At 44.4% G+C, this 12,448-nt stretch overlaps 1 protein-coding gene across 1 annotated transcript in view; it reads right to left on the bottom strand.

Moving 5' to 3' along the window:
- The window catches only part of CTNNBL1 (catenin, beta like 1), a gene marked incomplete at its 5' end in the record, with an annotated part of 46,848 nt that overhangs the window by 17,543 nt on the left and 16,857 nt on the right, over nt 1–12,448 (bottom strand). The window contains one exon of the mRNA XM_010283479.1: nt 6,828–7,009. Coding sequence (XP_010281781.1) covers nt 6,828–7,009 — 182 coding nt within the window. The remainder of the gene's footprint in view (nt 1–6,827; nt 7,010–12,448) is intronic.

Genomic DNA, 12,448 nt, shown 5'->3' with positions numbered 1-12,448 from the left:
CTCAACAACCATGCCAACGCTCAGCTGAAGTCCACATCACCTGCACAAAAAGCATTGCTTTCAGGGAGGGCAACAGACAAGGACAGAGGCAGAAGTTGCTGCCTAGCCCCCGTTTCTAAGAACAATTAAATATGTTTCCTTTGAAAAGCAAACACCAAAATGAGCCACGCTCAGCACCACCAAAGATTCCTTTAAAGGAACAGTGGTTATCAGCTGGCAGCTAGAACAGCCTTTTTCATATAAACATCCCAAAATCTCACAAATTCATGGATATGGGAGGACAGAGGCTTCTTTCTTGCCAGCAGGTAACGCTGTTTTCCACCCCGTCGGCTGCTTCACCTGCCCGTACCACTACTCTCCAGGACGCCGACACTGCGGTGCACCGCGCCTGCCACATCCCCGGTTCTAGGCAGGGCACGTCGCACGTGCTCACCCAGCTGCACCAGAGTCCTGCTTAGGCCAGGATCACCTCTTCCCTCTCCAGACAGGCACAAAGGCTTCAGAATGCAAGCAGTGTTTAAAACACCCTAATTAGATCGATCTTGACTTCAGCTGCAGCGTGTTGGAATACCGATTAATCCATTCCATGGCTGGCACTGGCAGCTGCAACAGCAGGAGGTCCTGTCAAATCAAGCCGTAACATTACACTCCTCTGCCTTTATTATACACCCCCCCTTTTTTTTTAACATTTCATTATAACGGACATCTGCCTCGCCGAGGAGGAAGCTCAAGCACGCTCCCCTGCAATACTGGCGCAGAGGAGGCAAGCATCCTCCGGGGGGAAGGGGAAGGCGTGCGCTTTTGGGTGCGGGGGCCAGCAGCATTAGGCGGTCGGGCAGGGGATTCTGGTGAACCCAGCAGAACGCATTTCAGAGCCTTCCGTCTTGTGAGAACTCCTAAGATACAGTGTGGTTTCTAACTAGGAGCAGGAAAGTACCAAGAAAAAAACCAAAAACCAAACAAGGCACCTCTTTCAGAAACTTCCTCCCTTCCTACAGACGGAACTCTGTGGCTTCACGGCCGTTTGTTGGGAAACCTGGACGAAGCCCTGGCACATCCTAAGGACCAGCAGCTCCCCAGCTCCAGGAGGGAGGATGCTCACACCGAGGCCACACTGCCAAAACACTCGGGGACCAGGCGTGCGGCCGACCCAGCCTGAATCCGCAGCAGAAGAGGAGTGCCGAGAGGCGACTTCTGGAGTTTTCCTCTGCACAGCTTTCAGATGCACATGAAATGCGTTCGGATGCAGGTTTTGCAATGCAGCTTGTAAAGGCACAGAAGACTGACGGCTCCTGCACTCCGCGAGTGGTTTGGTTCATTACAGGATTACAGGTGGAACCAAGGACAAGCTATTATATTACTATTAGATGCTGTGGCATCCAATAACCTGACCTGTTTTCACCTGCATTAACACTGCCTTTTAAAAGAGTAATCCACTCAAGCATCACAGTATTTTGCCAAGAAAAATCTTACCTTAAAATACTGACAACAGTAAGAAATACCAATTTTAGTGACGGCTAAAGCGGGGCCTGGAAAGGCCGAAAAAGCTCCACACACAATGTCACTGGTGAGCTGAAATCCAACTATTGTGCTGAATATAAAACAAAATCCTTTCTATCAACTGAGAAAGTTTGTTTTTGTGATGTTCTTGTAACAGAGAATGATAACTTTAATTGAGATAAATTTAACTCTGTACTCAGCATCATGGCTCATTCAAGTAACAGATTCCTGTCGCATTCTAGCGGGTTGATGGTAAAATAACAAATTGGCATAATAAAGTTCTGTTTAAACAGACTGATGCCTTCCCTAGGTATTCACTTCAGAAGACCACTGAATGAAAAATCTTTTCTGATGGCTGGCAGAGGGTGTTCAGATAATAAAGATAACTCTCTATCAGGCCTTTTTCTGTTGCTGCCTTTTCACTTTTCCATGCCCAGGGAACTTAGTTCTGTAGCAGGATTCATTCCAGGGGCCTTGCTGCCTTTCAGGGTATGTTACAAAGGAGTAAGAGCATATTTACTAAGAAACGGGTCTTGCTGTTGTTTTTTAAAGGAAGCATATAGCTAAGTATCTCCAAAAGAGGCTTCCTTATTGTTATGCAGCAAACAGGCAAAAAACCACAGCGACAGGAATTCGCATTTGGAAATTGGCTGAATTATTCTCAGGTTATCAAATTAAGCGTTCCTAAGTAAAACTGACATCTAAGTCAAGAAAAGGCATTTAAATGAAGACAAATTGAACAAACATCCTTTTATAGTTCATTAGACTCTCCAAGTCAGCAAAATTAGTCTGCAAATAACTGTCCTGAGAAAGAGCAGAATATACAGCCTATCAAGCAAGTTATGAATGCTTCACTACAGACTCTCCAATTCAGAAGGAATTTCTGTTTTCTCAATTTCTAGGTGACTGATATTTACAGTTATCACGCAACGCTTTGATTCAACTGTTGCTGTGGGAAGTCCAATACCAAGAGACCTTGCACCCTTACGGACAGCAAAGATAAGCTGACCTTGGGCTCTGTGGCAGGCAGAAGAGTTTCCAAAACGCAAACACTCATGCAGCATCCCCCGCATTTCAAAATTCACAACGCAGAAGCATTATTTCAAACCTTACCCTGTATTTATGCCAAGAACCACCCAGAGCCAAACTGCGGTTCGTTCCCTGCAATCACACACACCAGACACTTGCATCGCTGCCCTTCCAGCTCAGTTCCACCGAAGCCACGAGGCAGCCGGCTCCCCTCAGGGTGCCCTTTCAGAACGCAGAACCCCTATAACACGGCAGATCTCACCATTTCATATGTATAAGGTAGCCCCCAGTCTCAGACTGACCAAGAGCACATTTTCCCCACAACTTGGCCCTTAGCTTTCTATCAATGCCCGCTATGGGTGGGCTATATCACACTACCATGTGTTACTTACTTACCATATAGGTAAGAGACAACAAAGGGCTACAGCCAAGCTGTGCTGTATCGTACCTTGCACATGGTGCTCAGTCACTGACCTGACGCCCGTTCTGGATGACAGTCCTAGAAGGATCACAATCCTTAATCGAGAAGGTTACAGGGAGCAGTCAGTCACAAAAACAAATACCCAGCAGGAGTTAAATGCATTTCTGCAGTAATATGTGTCATTAATTCTCCATTCAACAAACTCACAACAAAACCCTGTCCAAGACACAGTACTTTCCGCAAGGATGGGCTATGTCTCTTTACGGCTGGGCAACCCGGCTGGATACTCACAAGTATCTTGAGCCCACAGACACAGGAAACCTCTAAGCCATTTCTGTCTTCAACTGCAAAATATTTCTGGTTTGAGTTGCTTCACTGCCTCAGAAGAAGGGAAATTGCTTCAAATGAGATTTTTCTCACAAACTTAATACTCTCAGAAGTATATCATGATCTGTACAGATCAGAGTCAGGCAAAATTCAAGTGTAGATAACGTGTAGTCAGTTAGATACCACCAGCCAAATCTTCAGGCTCAGATCATCCATAAAGATGGCTACGAAATTTTGCCTTTCTGTTTTCCTAATTACACAGTGTATGTAAAGCATAAATATGTGCAGTTTGGATTTAAATTGTTCACAGACTCCCTAGAGTAAAATAGTTTTTAAACACTGACTGTTTAAAAGGTAGATAACCAGCACTGGCACCTTTATGCTAGCTTTTAAAAAAAGGGAGAAATACATTACAGAAAAGTTATTTTTATCAAATTTCATTTGGATTATAAATTTCTGTAATAAATAAAAGCTCTCCAAGTCAGTCACATTAAGATTTTTTTTCCACCAGGGTATTTATTATTTTGTCACGTTCAAACATCACCTTCAAGACAATAAAATAAACAGTATTTTATAGACTATCTCTTATGTAAAAAGCAACACTACTATAAAATAAAGACAAGGGGAGTATTTTCCTACCACCACCCGACACGTACGGAAGATTTTGTGCTCTAAAGATGGAGCATCGGATGCCCAAGAAGAGTATCTCCGCAGCGAACTACAGCTAAAGCACCCCCGAGCCCCAGCGGCCGCTGGCACCTGCAGCCGTGCTGGTCCCTGCGGCCGCAGACAAAGGTGCCCAGGACAGGCGCAGGCGGCAGAGTCCCAGCGGACAAACGCTTCTGGCAGAGCTGTTTGGTGCCTCACCCAGTGCTGAAGCATTTTAACAGGGTTGTCCTCTAAGCAGTTGTAATTAGGCTCCAGGGTTAATAGCCCATTAAGAATTTCCTATTTCGCAGCATAACCAGAAGTGTCTGTCCCGACGCAGTATCAGTGGCATTACAGTGAATGCATTCACAGCACGGTTCCTTAGAACTGCTTTTAATAAATACTGATGCCTCTGCTACAAAGCCATTCTAGTTAATCCTTTAAAGGACTGTGTTCCCCCATTTGACATATACATGAACGTTCTCCTAGCAGAAGAGGATCATTCTAATTAATTTTTTTTTTGATAGTTTGAACACAGGATAAAGTTTTTACAAGAAAAGATGACAAGAGAAGACTGAATACTAGCATTCTTTTTGATACATAAACAGAGAGATGTGCAGAAAGAAGCCTGTTCCTAGGATCAATGCAGCACAGAGGGCATCGATTCTCACTCACGCTACACCAGCACCGTCTCCTTTAAAACCAGCAGGCACCAAGGAGCCTTTGCAGTATTCCTGTGCAGCCCGGGGCTCACAGGAGCCGACCATTAAGCAGCAGTGCCCCCGAGCACCGAGTAATTACTGTATTGCTGGTGCAACATTTGGTGAAGTAAAAACATATACTATGCTGCTTTATACACGTGTCAGGACAATGGCTGTGACAAGCTCCAAGGGAACCCTGTTAAACATCTCAATTAACTCCCATCGTTAGAAATTCAGTAACTCACCTGCCCAGTGATGCAAAACGAAGAAAATTGGACTTACTACCACAACGTTTTAGGAGAGTTTATTTTAATAAGACCAATTTCTGGACTCATCTTAATGTCCTCCATTTCTTGTGACTATTAATGAGATGGAGGTATGATACGAAGACTGTCTGCACAGATCGCTCCATTTTCCTAGGGGCAGATTTGCTTTTTTCCCCATCACAGAAATAGTTAGGAACTGACCCCTTTAGGGCTTTCCAGACTGCTACCTAATCCTCACAGTAGCCAAGAGTGCACACAGATGTCATCTGCAGTCTCAAGACGAAGCAGATGAGACAGAGATTAACTCACTTTTCCAAACTGAAAAATTAAGTCAATGACATGAGCCACAGACCCAGACCCCTCTACTCAAAAGCTCATATTCTAACTTGAGCTTTCTCTCAGTGAGAGGAATTAAACCGCCTTATTTTCATACTGCAAATGAAGATTTCAAAACATCCCCTAAATCCATCACCTAAGCGCAACTCCACTCTCTGCAATTTTATTACATAGACCCCAGAACACACGACAGCATTTCTTCCTCACCATTATCTACCCAAGACAAGCAACACAATACAAGACAGATAAGGCTGCCAGAGCTGGTGGCCTGTGTGTGAATCGCTCCTACGGCTGGCGCTGGGCTGCAGGTATGCCCCTTCTCTCCACCCATACTAGGAAAGCAGCCACCGCGACGCGTGCACGCGCGGCCCACGGTGCTGCCAATTCCTGCTTCGACCCGCCATGCCGCCTCGGCCCCATCGTCTCCAGGGCGCAGGGTCCACCTCCGCGGCTACCGCAGCCTAAGCGTGCCTCGCCAAGCCGCTACCTTCGTTAGCAGAGTGCTATCGTCTTTTAATGTTGGTGAACAAATGTACTGTCACCAGCTCACCACTGGCACTTTTTTCAAGAAAACGTCCGCTTGCTGAGTCTGCCTGTCCTCTTCCTCACCACCCTGTCCTCAGGAAGGACGAGCACAAGCAGACGCCCACTGACCTGCCCCCAGCTCTGCAGCTCTTCAGAGGAAGGGGCAGCGCCGCAGCCCAGCGTCCGGCGAGGTCTGCAGGAGGCAGCACCTCCCTGCCTTTGCTTGGGAGAACCCCGGGGCATCTGGTTACACCCGAGTCCAAGGACAGCACCAAAGCAAGGTGTGCAGGTTTGCAGCTCCCATTTTGTTGCCATTTCCTTCCATGTGCCTTTGGTTTGCTGCAAGAGCTAAGGGTGGATACTCAGGCCTGAGACCTACTCACACGTCTTCAGGTTTTGACAATATTCACCCTTTATAGAACTGAGTAATGAACTGGCATAAAACCTCAAGCATCACTGGCAGTATTTGAAGTTTCTTCCAAGACATAGTCAATTATTAAAATGGAAAAGGTAATGTTACCAGAAGGAGGAGGGACTGACCCTAGATTCAGTTCAGCATAAGGTCCTGCAAGCAATAATCCACAGCAGATTTCTGTTAAAGAAGAGTTTTCCAGGGGAGAGAGGAAAAAAATAGAAAAAGGAAAAAAAAGCAACTTCAAAAGCATGCAGTTTATTTCTGCAATGCCTGATGTTCATCGAGTCACACTTCAGTGCTCAGAGCCATGAAAACACTGCTTTTGAGGTGACATTTGTAGTCGCCTCATTACTCTTTTCAAAAGAGTTTTGCATCAAAGAGTCAGAGCTTCAAACAACAGACCCTACAGGAGTAAAATAACTTATTAACAGCACATGAAATGGAATCGCCAGGAACTACTGATACCAAAACAAGCAGGGCAAGCATGTCATCAACAGCTCGTCTGCGACAGGGAACGGGCAGGCTGCCTGGGAGGAGCTGTGACAAGACCAGATGTGCCACTCTTCCATGTACCATTCCCTCCTCCTCGCAGGTACTTTTCAGACACTTGCCTTCCATTCACTTCCTCCATGACAATAAGGATCTCCAAGCAGGCCTACCTTCGTGTTCTTTTTCAGTTGTCCCAACTTTCTTTATCTTTTTGGGTGATTTCATGAAGAGAGGAAAGATGGTCCTCAGGCCAAGAATGTCAACAAACTTGTGACAGTTGTCTGTGCCCTCAGGTCCGATCATGGCGTGGTCCAGTACCTTCAGGGCACTGCTGCGGGAAATCTTCTTCTCTCTGTGAAAAGAGAGAGGCAACTTAAACTTTTCAGGGACATGAGGAGCTTTGGACCACACTACTTTGAAGAAACAGCATGAAAAGGGCAATGAGTACCACGAGGAAAGTATGAAGAGTCTGAGCACAAGCTCTAAGCAAGATTTTCTTCAAGAAGCCAAAACATTATATCGACAAGTACTCTTTTCAAAACTGTGGTTGAGAATATTCTTTTGGTTATTTCTTTTTTAATGTCTTCTATTTATTTTCTATTTTCTTTTTATTTAATTTTATATATTTTATTGTTATGTTTTTACTTATTTTTTATTTCTTGGCTATCAAAGAAGTTATTTCTTCACCACCTTACAAACACCAGGACAAAACAGCAGGGGAGACTGGGTTTGGTACGAGGCAAATACTGTCATACCAAAAAGATCAGGATTCAGATCTAGCAATAATTCAATTTAATAAAAGAGTACATTTGGTAAGCATAGCTTGGTGGTCAGCTATAATGAAGAAAACCAGAAATCATGTTTGGAAGGATGTAGACAGATTCTGGGCTATTCTGTTCTAATGCGAGTTCAGAATGCTGATGCTGGTAACTCACACCAACAACACACAGATGGTCTGAAAATGAGTCCCGTACCTCTCAAACCAGAAACAGAGGAATGTATAATTCATCCATGGGAAATTTAAAATATCTTGTGAAATGTGAACTGAAAAAGTGGTTGTTAATACAGACCATAAAACCAACAGACCAGGTAAACATCAGCAGGGGCTAGTGTGAGCTGAAGAACGAGAGCCCCCAGCATCACCAGAGGCCAGGCCAGCCCAGGAGGTCATTCCCACCGGGGCAGGACTGTCGTAAGCCCCACCACCTTCTACTCCAAGTGCATGGCAATCTCCTCTGACTGTCTCTTCTCTACATAGCTACACGCACATATAAAAGTAAATCCCCCCAGAAACAAGCTGTGCTCTTCCCCTGGAGAGACGATGAGAGAACAATTCTCGGACACACACCAGTTGCCCCGCACCACCATACAGTGCTCAGGCATTACTGTGGACTTGGAATAAGGACCTATAAAGAGCAAACCACCAACGCAGTTCAGCCTCCTCCTCTCCCCCTGTGGAGGCGGCAGCACCCATGCTGCCCCTGCACCCACCTGCCAAACCCAGCAGTGCAAACAGCGCACGCTGAGCCGCCCTGCAGTGGGCCACCCGGACCTCATGGCCATCGGCAGGGTCTTCTCGTCCAGGGCCTCCTGAAGTCCAAGCTCCAGAGAGCTGCGGAAAATGCCTTCCCTTCAGAGATCAACCTTTGAGAACCCCTAACAACATGCAAACTAAAAAACCATGTACTAATACCCTAGCCTAAAAGAAAGTTACTTTGCCCAGCGCAGCCACGGTGCTTCCGGTGGGCACGAAGCCGTTGCCGAAAGCACCACGTGCAGCTGGTGGGATCTGGTGCAGCAGTGAGTTCTACCCACTAGTGAAAAGCAGTGCAGGAGGGTGGCTCAACACCCCCACCTCCCCTCTACAGAGAGCTAAAAATAAAGTACTCCTAGGCCAGACAATATAAGAAATGTTTTCAGGGGAAGTAATTGCATATTGATCAGCATTTAGGAAAGTTGCACAGAGCTGATCTCTGGAATATTCATTGGGTTTAAGTTCAGGCTTTTAGAGATCAATAGCTGCTTGACTGGACTGTCTAGAGTTGATTTTATTTGAAATATTTATTCTGCCGGAGGGCAAGCAGTTTATCTTAGTCTCATCTGTGCTTATTGAGGTAACTTTTAGCTGAACACTAATTCAAAGACATGCATACGTGAGTGTCACCAAATAGGGAGTGACCTCAGTCTTCATAGGGAACTCTGAATTACAACTTTATTTGCTAACAATTGTTTTCCTCCGTTTAATACCTTTATATCTGAGAGAAGTCTTTTAGTACATTTATTATTTCAAAAAGAAGAGGTGCTAACATTATTTGGATTTTCCACATCAGCTTAACACAATCTCTTACTTTCCAAAATACTAGCAAAAGCACAATACTGCATTTCCTGGAAAAGTGCTGCATAAAATGGTTCCGTTTAATTAACCAGGAGATTTAGTAAAGAGACAGTCTTAAGTTTCCATGGGGTCATTAGGAACAGCAGGACAGGAAAACATAAAAGGATTTTAATAATCATAAAAAGTATAACCTGAAACAGCTATACTCAAGCTTTGGGGAGTCGTACAGAGCTGTCCATCTTCACCTTGTTTTTGCTGTACTGGAGCAAATGCTTTCCTGAGGGTCAAGAAAAGCCACTGAATAGCTGCAGAATAGAAAATTGTGTTGCCCAAGAGATGCGCATTTCTGTGAGCTCCCTTTGCTGCATTTGTCTATGTGCATACACACGTGCCTTTGGTTAATAACTGGGAAAGCCACACGTCATTTTTCCTATGCAACAGAGAATCTTCTTGACACATCCCCTGGGAATCGAGTGGCTGCATCTCCTCCAAGCCTTAACACAATTTTACAGCAAAAGCAATAAGCTTCCTGTCAGTGTGTGCAAGGGAACTGACATTACAAGCCTGTTTTTCTCTCTTTTGGCTTTGTAAGGTAAACTGCATTTAGGTTACCAAGGCAAGGCTGTGGGACTGTGTACTAAAAAGTGCCTCCTGACCTGAAAAACAAAATTGAATTGAATTCTATGTGACATTTATAAACTTTCCATTGGTGGCTACCACCTTGATAAACCATCTTATTTTTGATAAAGACACTCCATAAAATAAACGAGCCTCTGTTGCTGCAGAGATGCAAATCAAGTAATTGTATATACCCGTGCTCTCATCCTACTTTGAAACTTCCTACCTCATTTCTGCTGTCACAGGCTCTGTCTTCTCTCAGACCCCTCTGCTCACCTCCCACGTACCTGCTCGGTGAAGCTTTCCAAGCTCCAAGAACCTGCAAGTCCCCTCAAACTTGCAGGTCTGAGACCACACCAAGTCCAGGACATGGCTTGCTATGGACATGCACATAAAGCACATTGGCCACAACATGTTCATTTTCAGGTGTTACCACCATCTCCCCATAAACTAGTAGAAGTTCACACAAAATGACAACATCTTTCGCTGTTGGCCATACAGTTTAAGGCTCAGTGTAACAGAAAGCAGTCCTGTTTTCATTACTGTCTATAGGGATCCCTCAAGCATGTTATGTTGTTCAGCTGAAAGATGCTATACTTCCTGCAGGTCTGTGTGCATGACCATTATTAACAGAACAACTTGGCTAGATGCATTGGGTAGCACTAGATACAGAATGCTATGTTCACTAAGACAGTAGTGGAGATTCAAGCCCGATATCTTTATTCTCACACAGCTTATCTATCTCACATCACATCAATAAACTTTCAACTTTGCTTATTTGTCCTTTCATCCACACAGACTATGGTACAATGATTAACCGCCTTCAAAGTAAAACCAAAAAAATAACAGGTCTCTCCCCCAGTCTTCAGAGGACACCGACAGGAGAGAAAAATATTCTGCTCTGTTTGTGGGCGAGGTGGTCAATCACAACCAAATGGCATTTCTATTCCTTCTTGTTTATCATGGAGGTATCAGGAAGATACAGAAGTGTAATACTCCCGTGCAGCTCTCTAGATCACAACTACCAAGGTTCACTCCCTATTTACAATGCTAGCCCGCAGTTACCAAAGCAGTGCTGTCCAAGAAAAACTGAGCACCTGTAAGAGCTTTTAAGCATACACCAAGAGAACTCCCAATGATAACAGAAGTTAACAGAATTAATAGCCATTTAATATCTCCTGTAAAAAACTCAAAAGCAAACAAACACCAAAATCTTGCAGTGTCAGTCCTCAGATGCTTTGCTTTGTTTGGTGGCTTGAAAGCTATAGAAACGTGCTCTCTTTTCCTCACCAAAGCACTAAGTCCAGCAGAGCTTTCTGCCTTCAATGACACCATGACCCGCAAAAGAAATAGCCCCCCATGGCAGCAGCTGAGCATGCCCAAAGCTTCTCCTCCTAATGTAGCCGCCGCTCCCAGCACTCACTCCCTAATTTTCATCACCACAAACCAGTGCTTTTACCTTAATCATCCCCTATGCTCTCCATAGAGCACTGGACTCTAACTTCATTTATTCTCTTACGGCTGTCAAAGCACTAAAACTTAGAACCCAAAACGCTCGTTTCCAAGAAATGCCAAAAGACAGCAGAGCTAAGCATCGCGTTCCGGTGGTTCTGAAGATCTGAGTTAACTATTTCAACAACACATACACAGTCACGACTGTGTCATGACTGCTGGAAGCAAGCTTGTAACACCGATAAGGAAATATCACACTCACCAGAAGTAAAAGCTTCAGGACAGCATTGCGGCTCTGACGCAGCCAGCCAGTCTGAAGTATGGAAGTAGCTTTATGCATGTGCTGAGTATCACCGATTTCACATGTTTTAGGTTACATGCATGATTACATGTGTCAGAATCCTGATGTTTCCTCCATTAGGAGTATTAAAACAGAAAAAGAAGACTGTGTATAGGAATGAACTGACACATCAACAGCACGGATAGGGTGAAATACTGAGAAAAGTGGTTGGTAGCTCTTGAAAAGAGGAAAAACCTGAATCAGCAATAACAGTACCAGCTTAACGCTTTCAACTATAGTCAGAAGACTCATTAGAACCAAGAATTTTACCCTCTCCATCCAAGTAGATGCTGCTCTCTCTAAATGAGATGTGCAGTGTAGGACAAGTCAGGGCCAGAAGGAAGCTGGTTTGGGGATAAAACTCAATCAACTATTAACTCACATTATTTGCTCAAACAGCCAGGTAAGGAGAACTTCAACTTTTCTAATTATCTGAACTAGATTAGAAGAGTTAAAAAAAAAAAAAAAAAGTCTTCAAGTGTCAGCATAGCCCATGCTTATAGACAGTAGTGATATAAGCTTCTAGAAAATATTCCATGAATTGTTACTTTTTTTCCATTGCCACTTTACCAATCCTATTCAGACTGCAGAATAAGTTAGGTTCCTAAGCATCAAAAGATTGAGGTCTTGGAAACTCCATCCATTAGACATTGTTGCTGCTGGTAATTAAGTCATGCTTTGTCCCTCCTAACCCCTTCACAACTACTGGTGGTGGGAGGAATTGCATCCACAGAAAAATTTTCCTCTTGTCATAATTTTCCAGCTGGGGTCCTGGTACAGAGAATAGTAAATAGTAGAGTCCAACAATGAGGAAAAAGCTATTAAAAATCCAAACACCGAGTCCCACCCACATGGCACAAGAACTCCAAGTAATTAGTTCTGCAAGGCTAGCTTAGCAGCTTAGTACTCGAGGCAGAGGGAGGCTTCCTTCTCCTCCTTAGTTTCGGAGCTTTTCTTTAATTAGCCTCAAGAAAACCCAGTGTTCCCATTTGAATAATCCACGTTTGGTTATTTATTCAGTTCCCTGCTGCTGCACATTACCCAGC

The sequence above is a fragment of the Phaethon lepturus genome, unplaced genomic scaffold (genome assembly GCF_000687285.1).
Source record: "Phaethon lepturus isolate BGI_N335 unplaced genomic scaffold, ASM68728v1 scaffold43513, whole genome shotgun sequence".
NCBI lineage: Eukaryota > Metazoa > Chordata > Aves > Phaethontiformes > Phaethontidae > Phaethon > Phaethon lepturus.
Note: the sequence above shows the minus strand (reverse complement) of the source record. Positions and strands in the feature narration are given on the sequence as shown.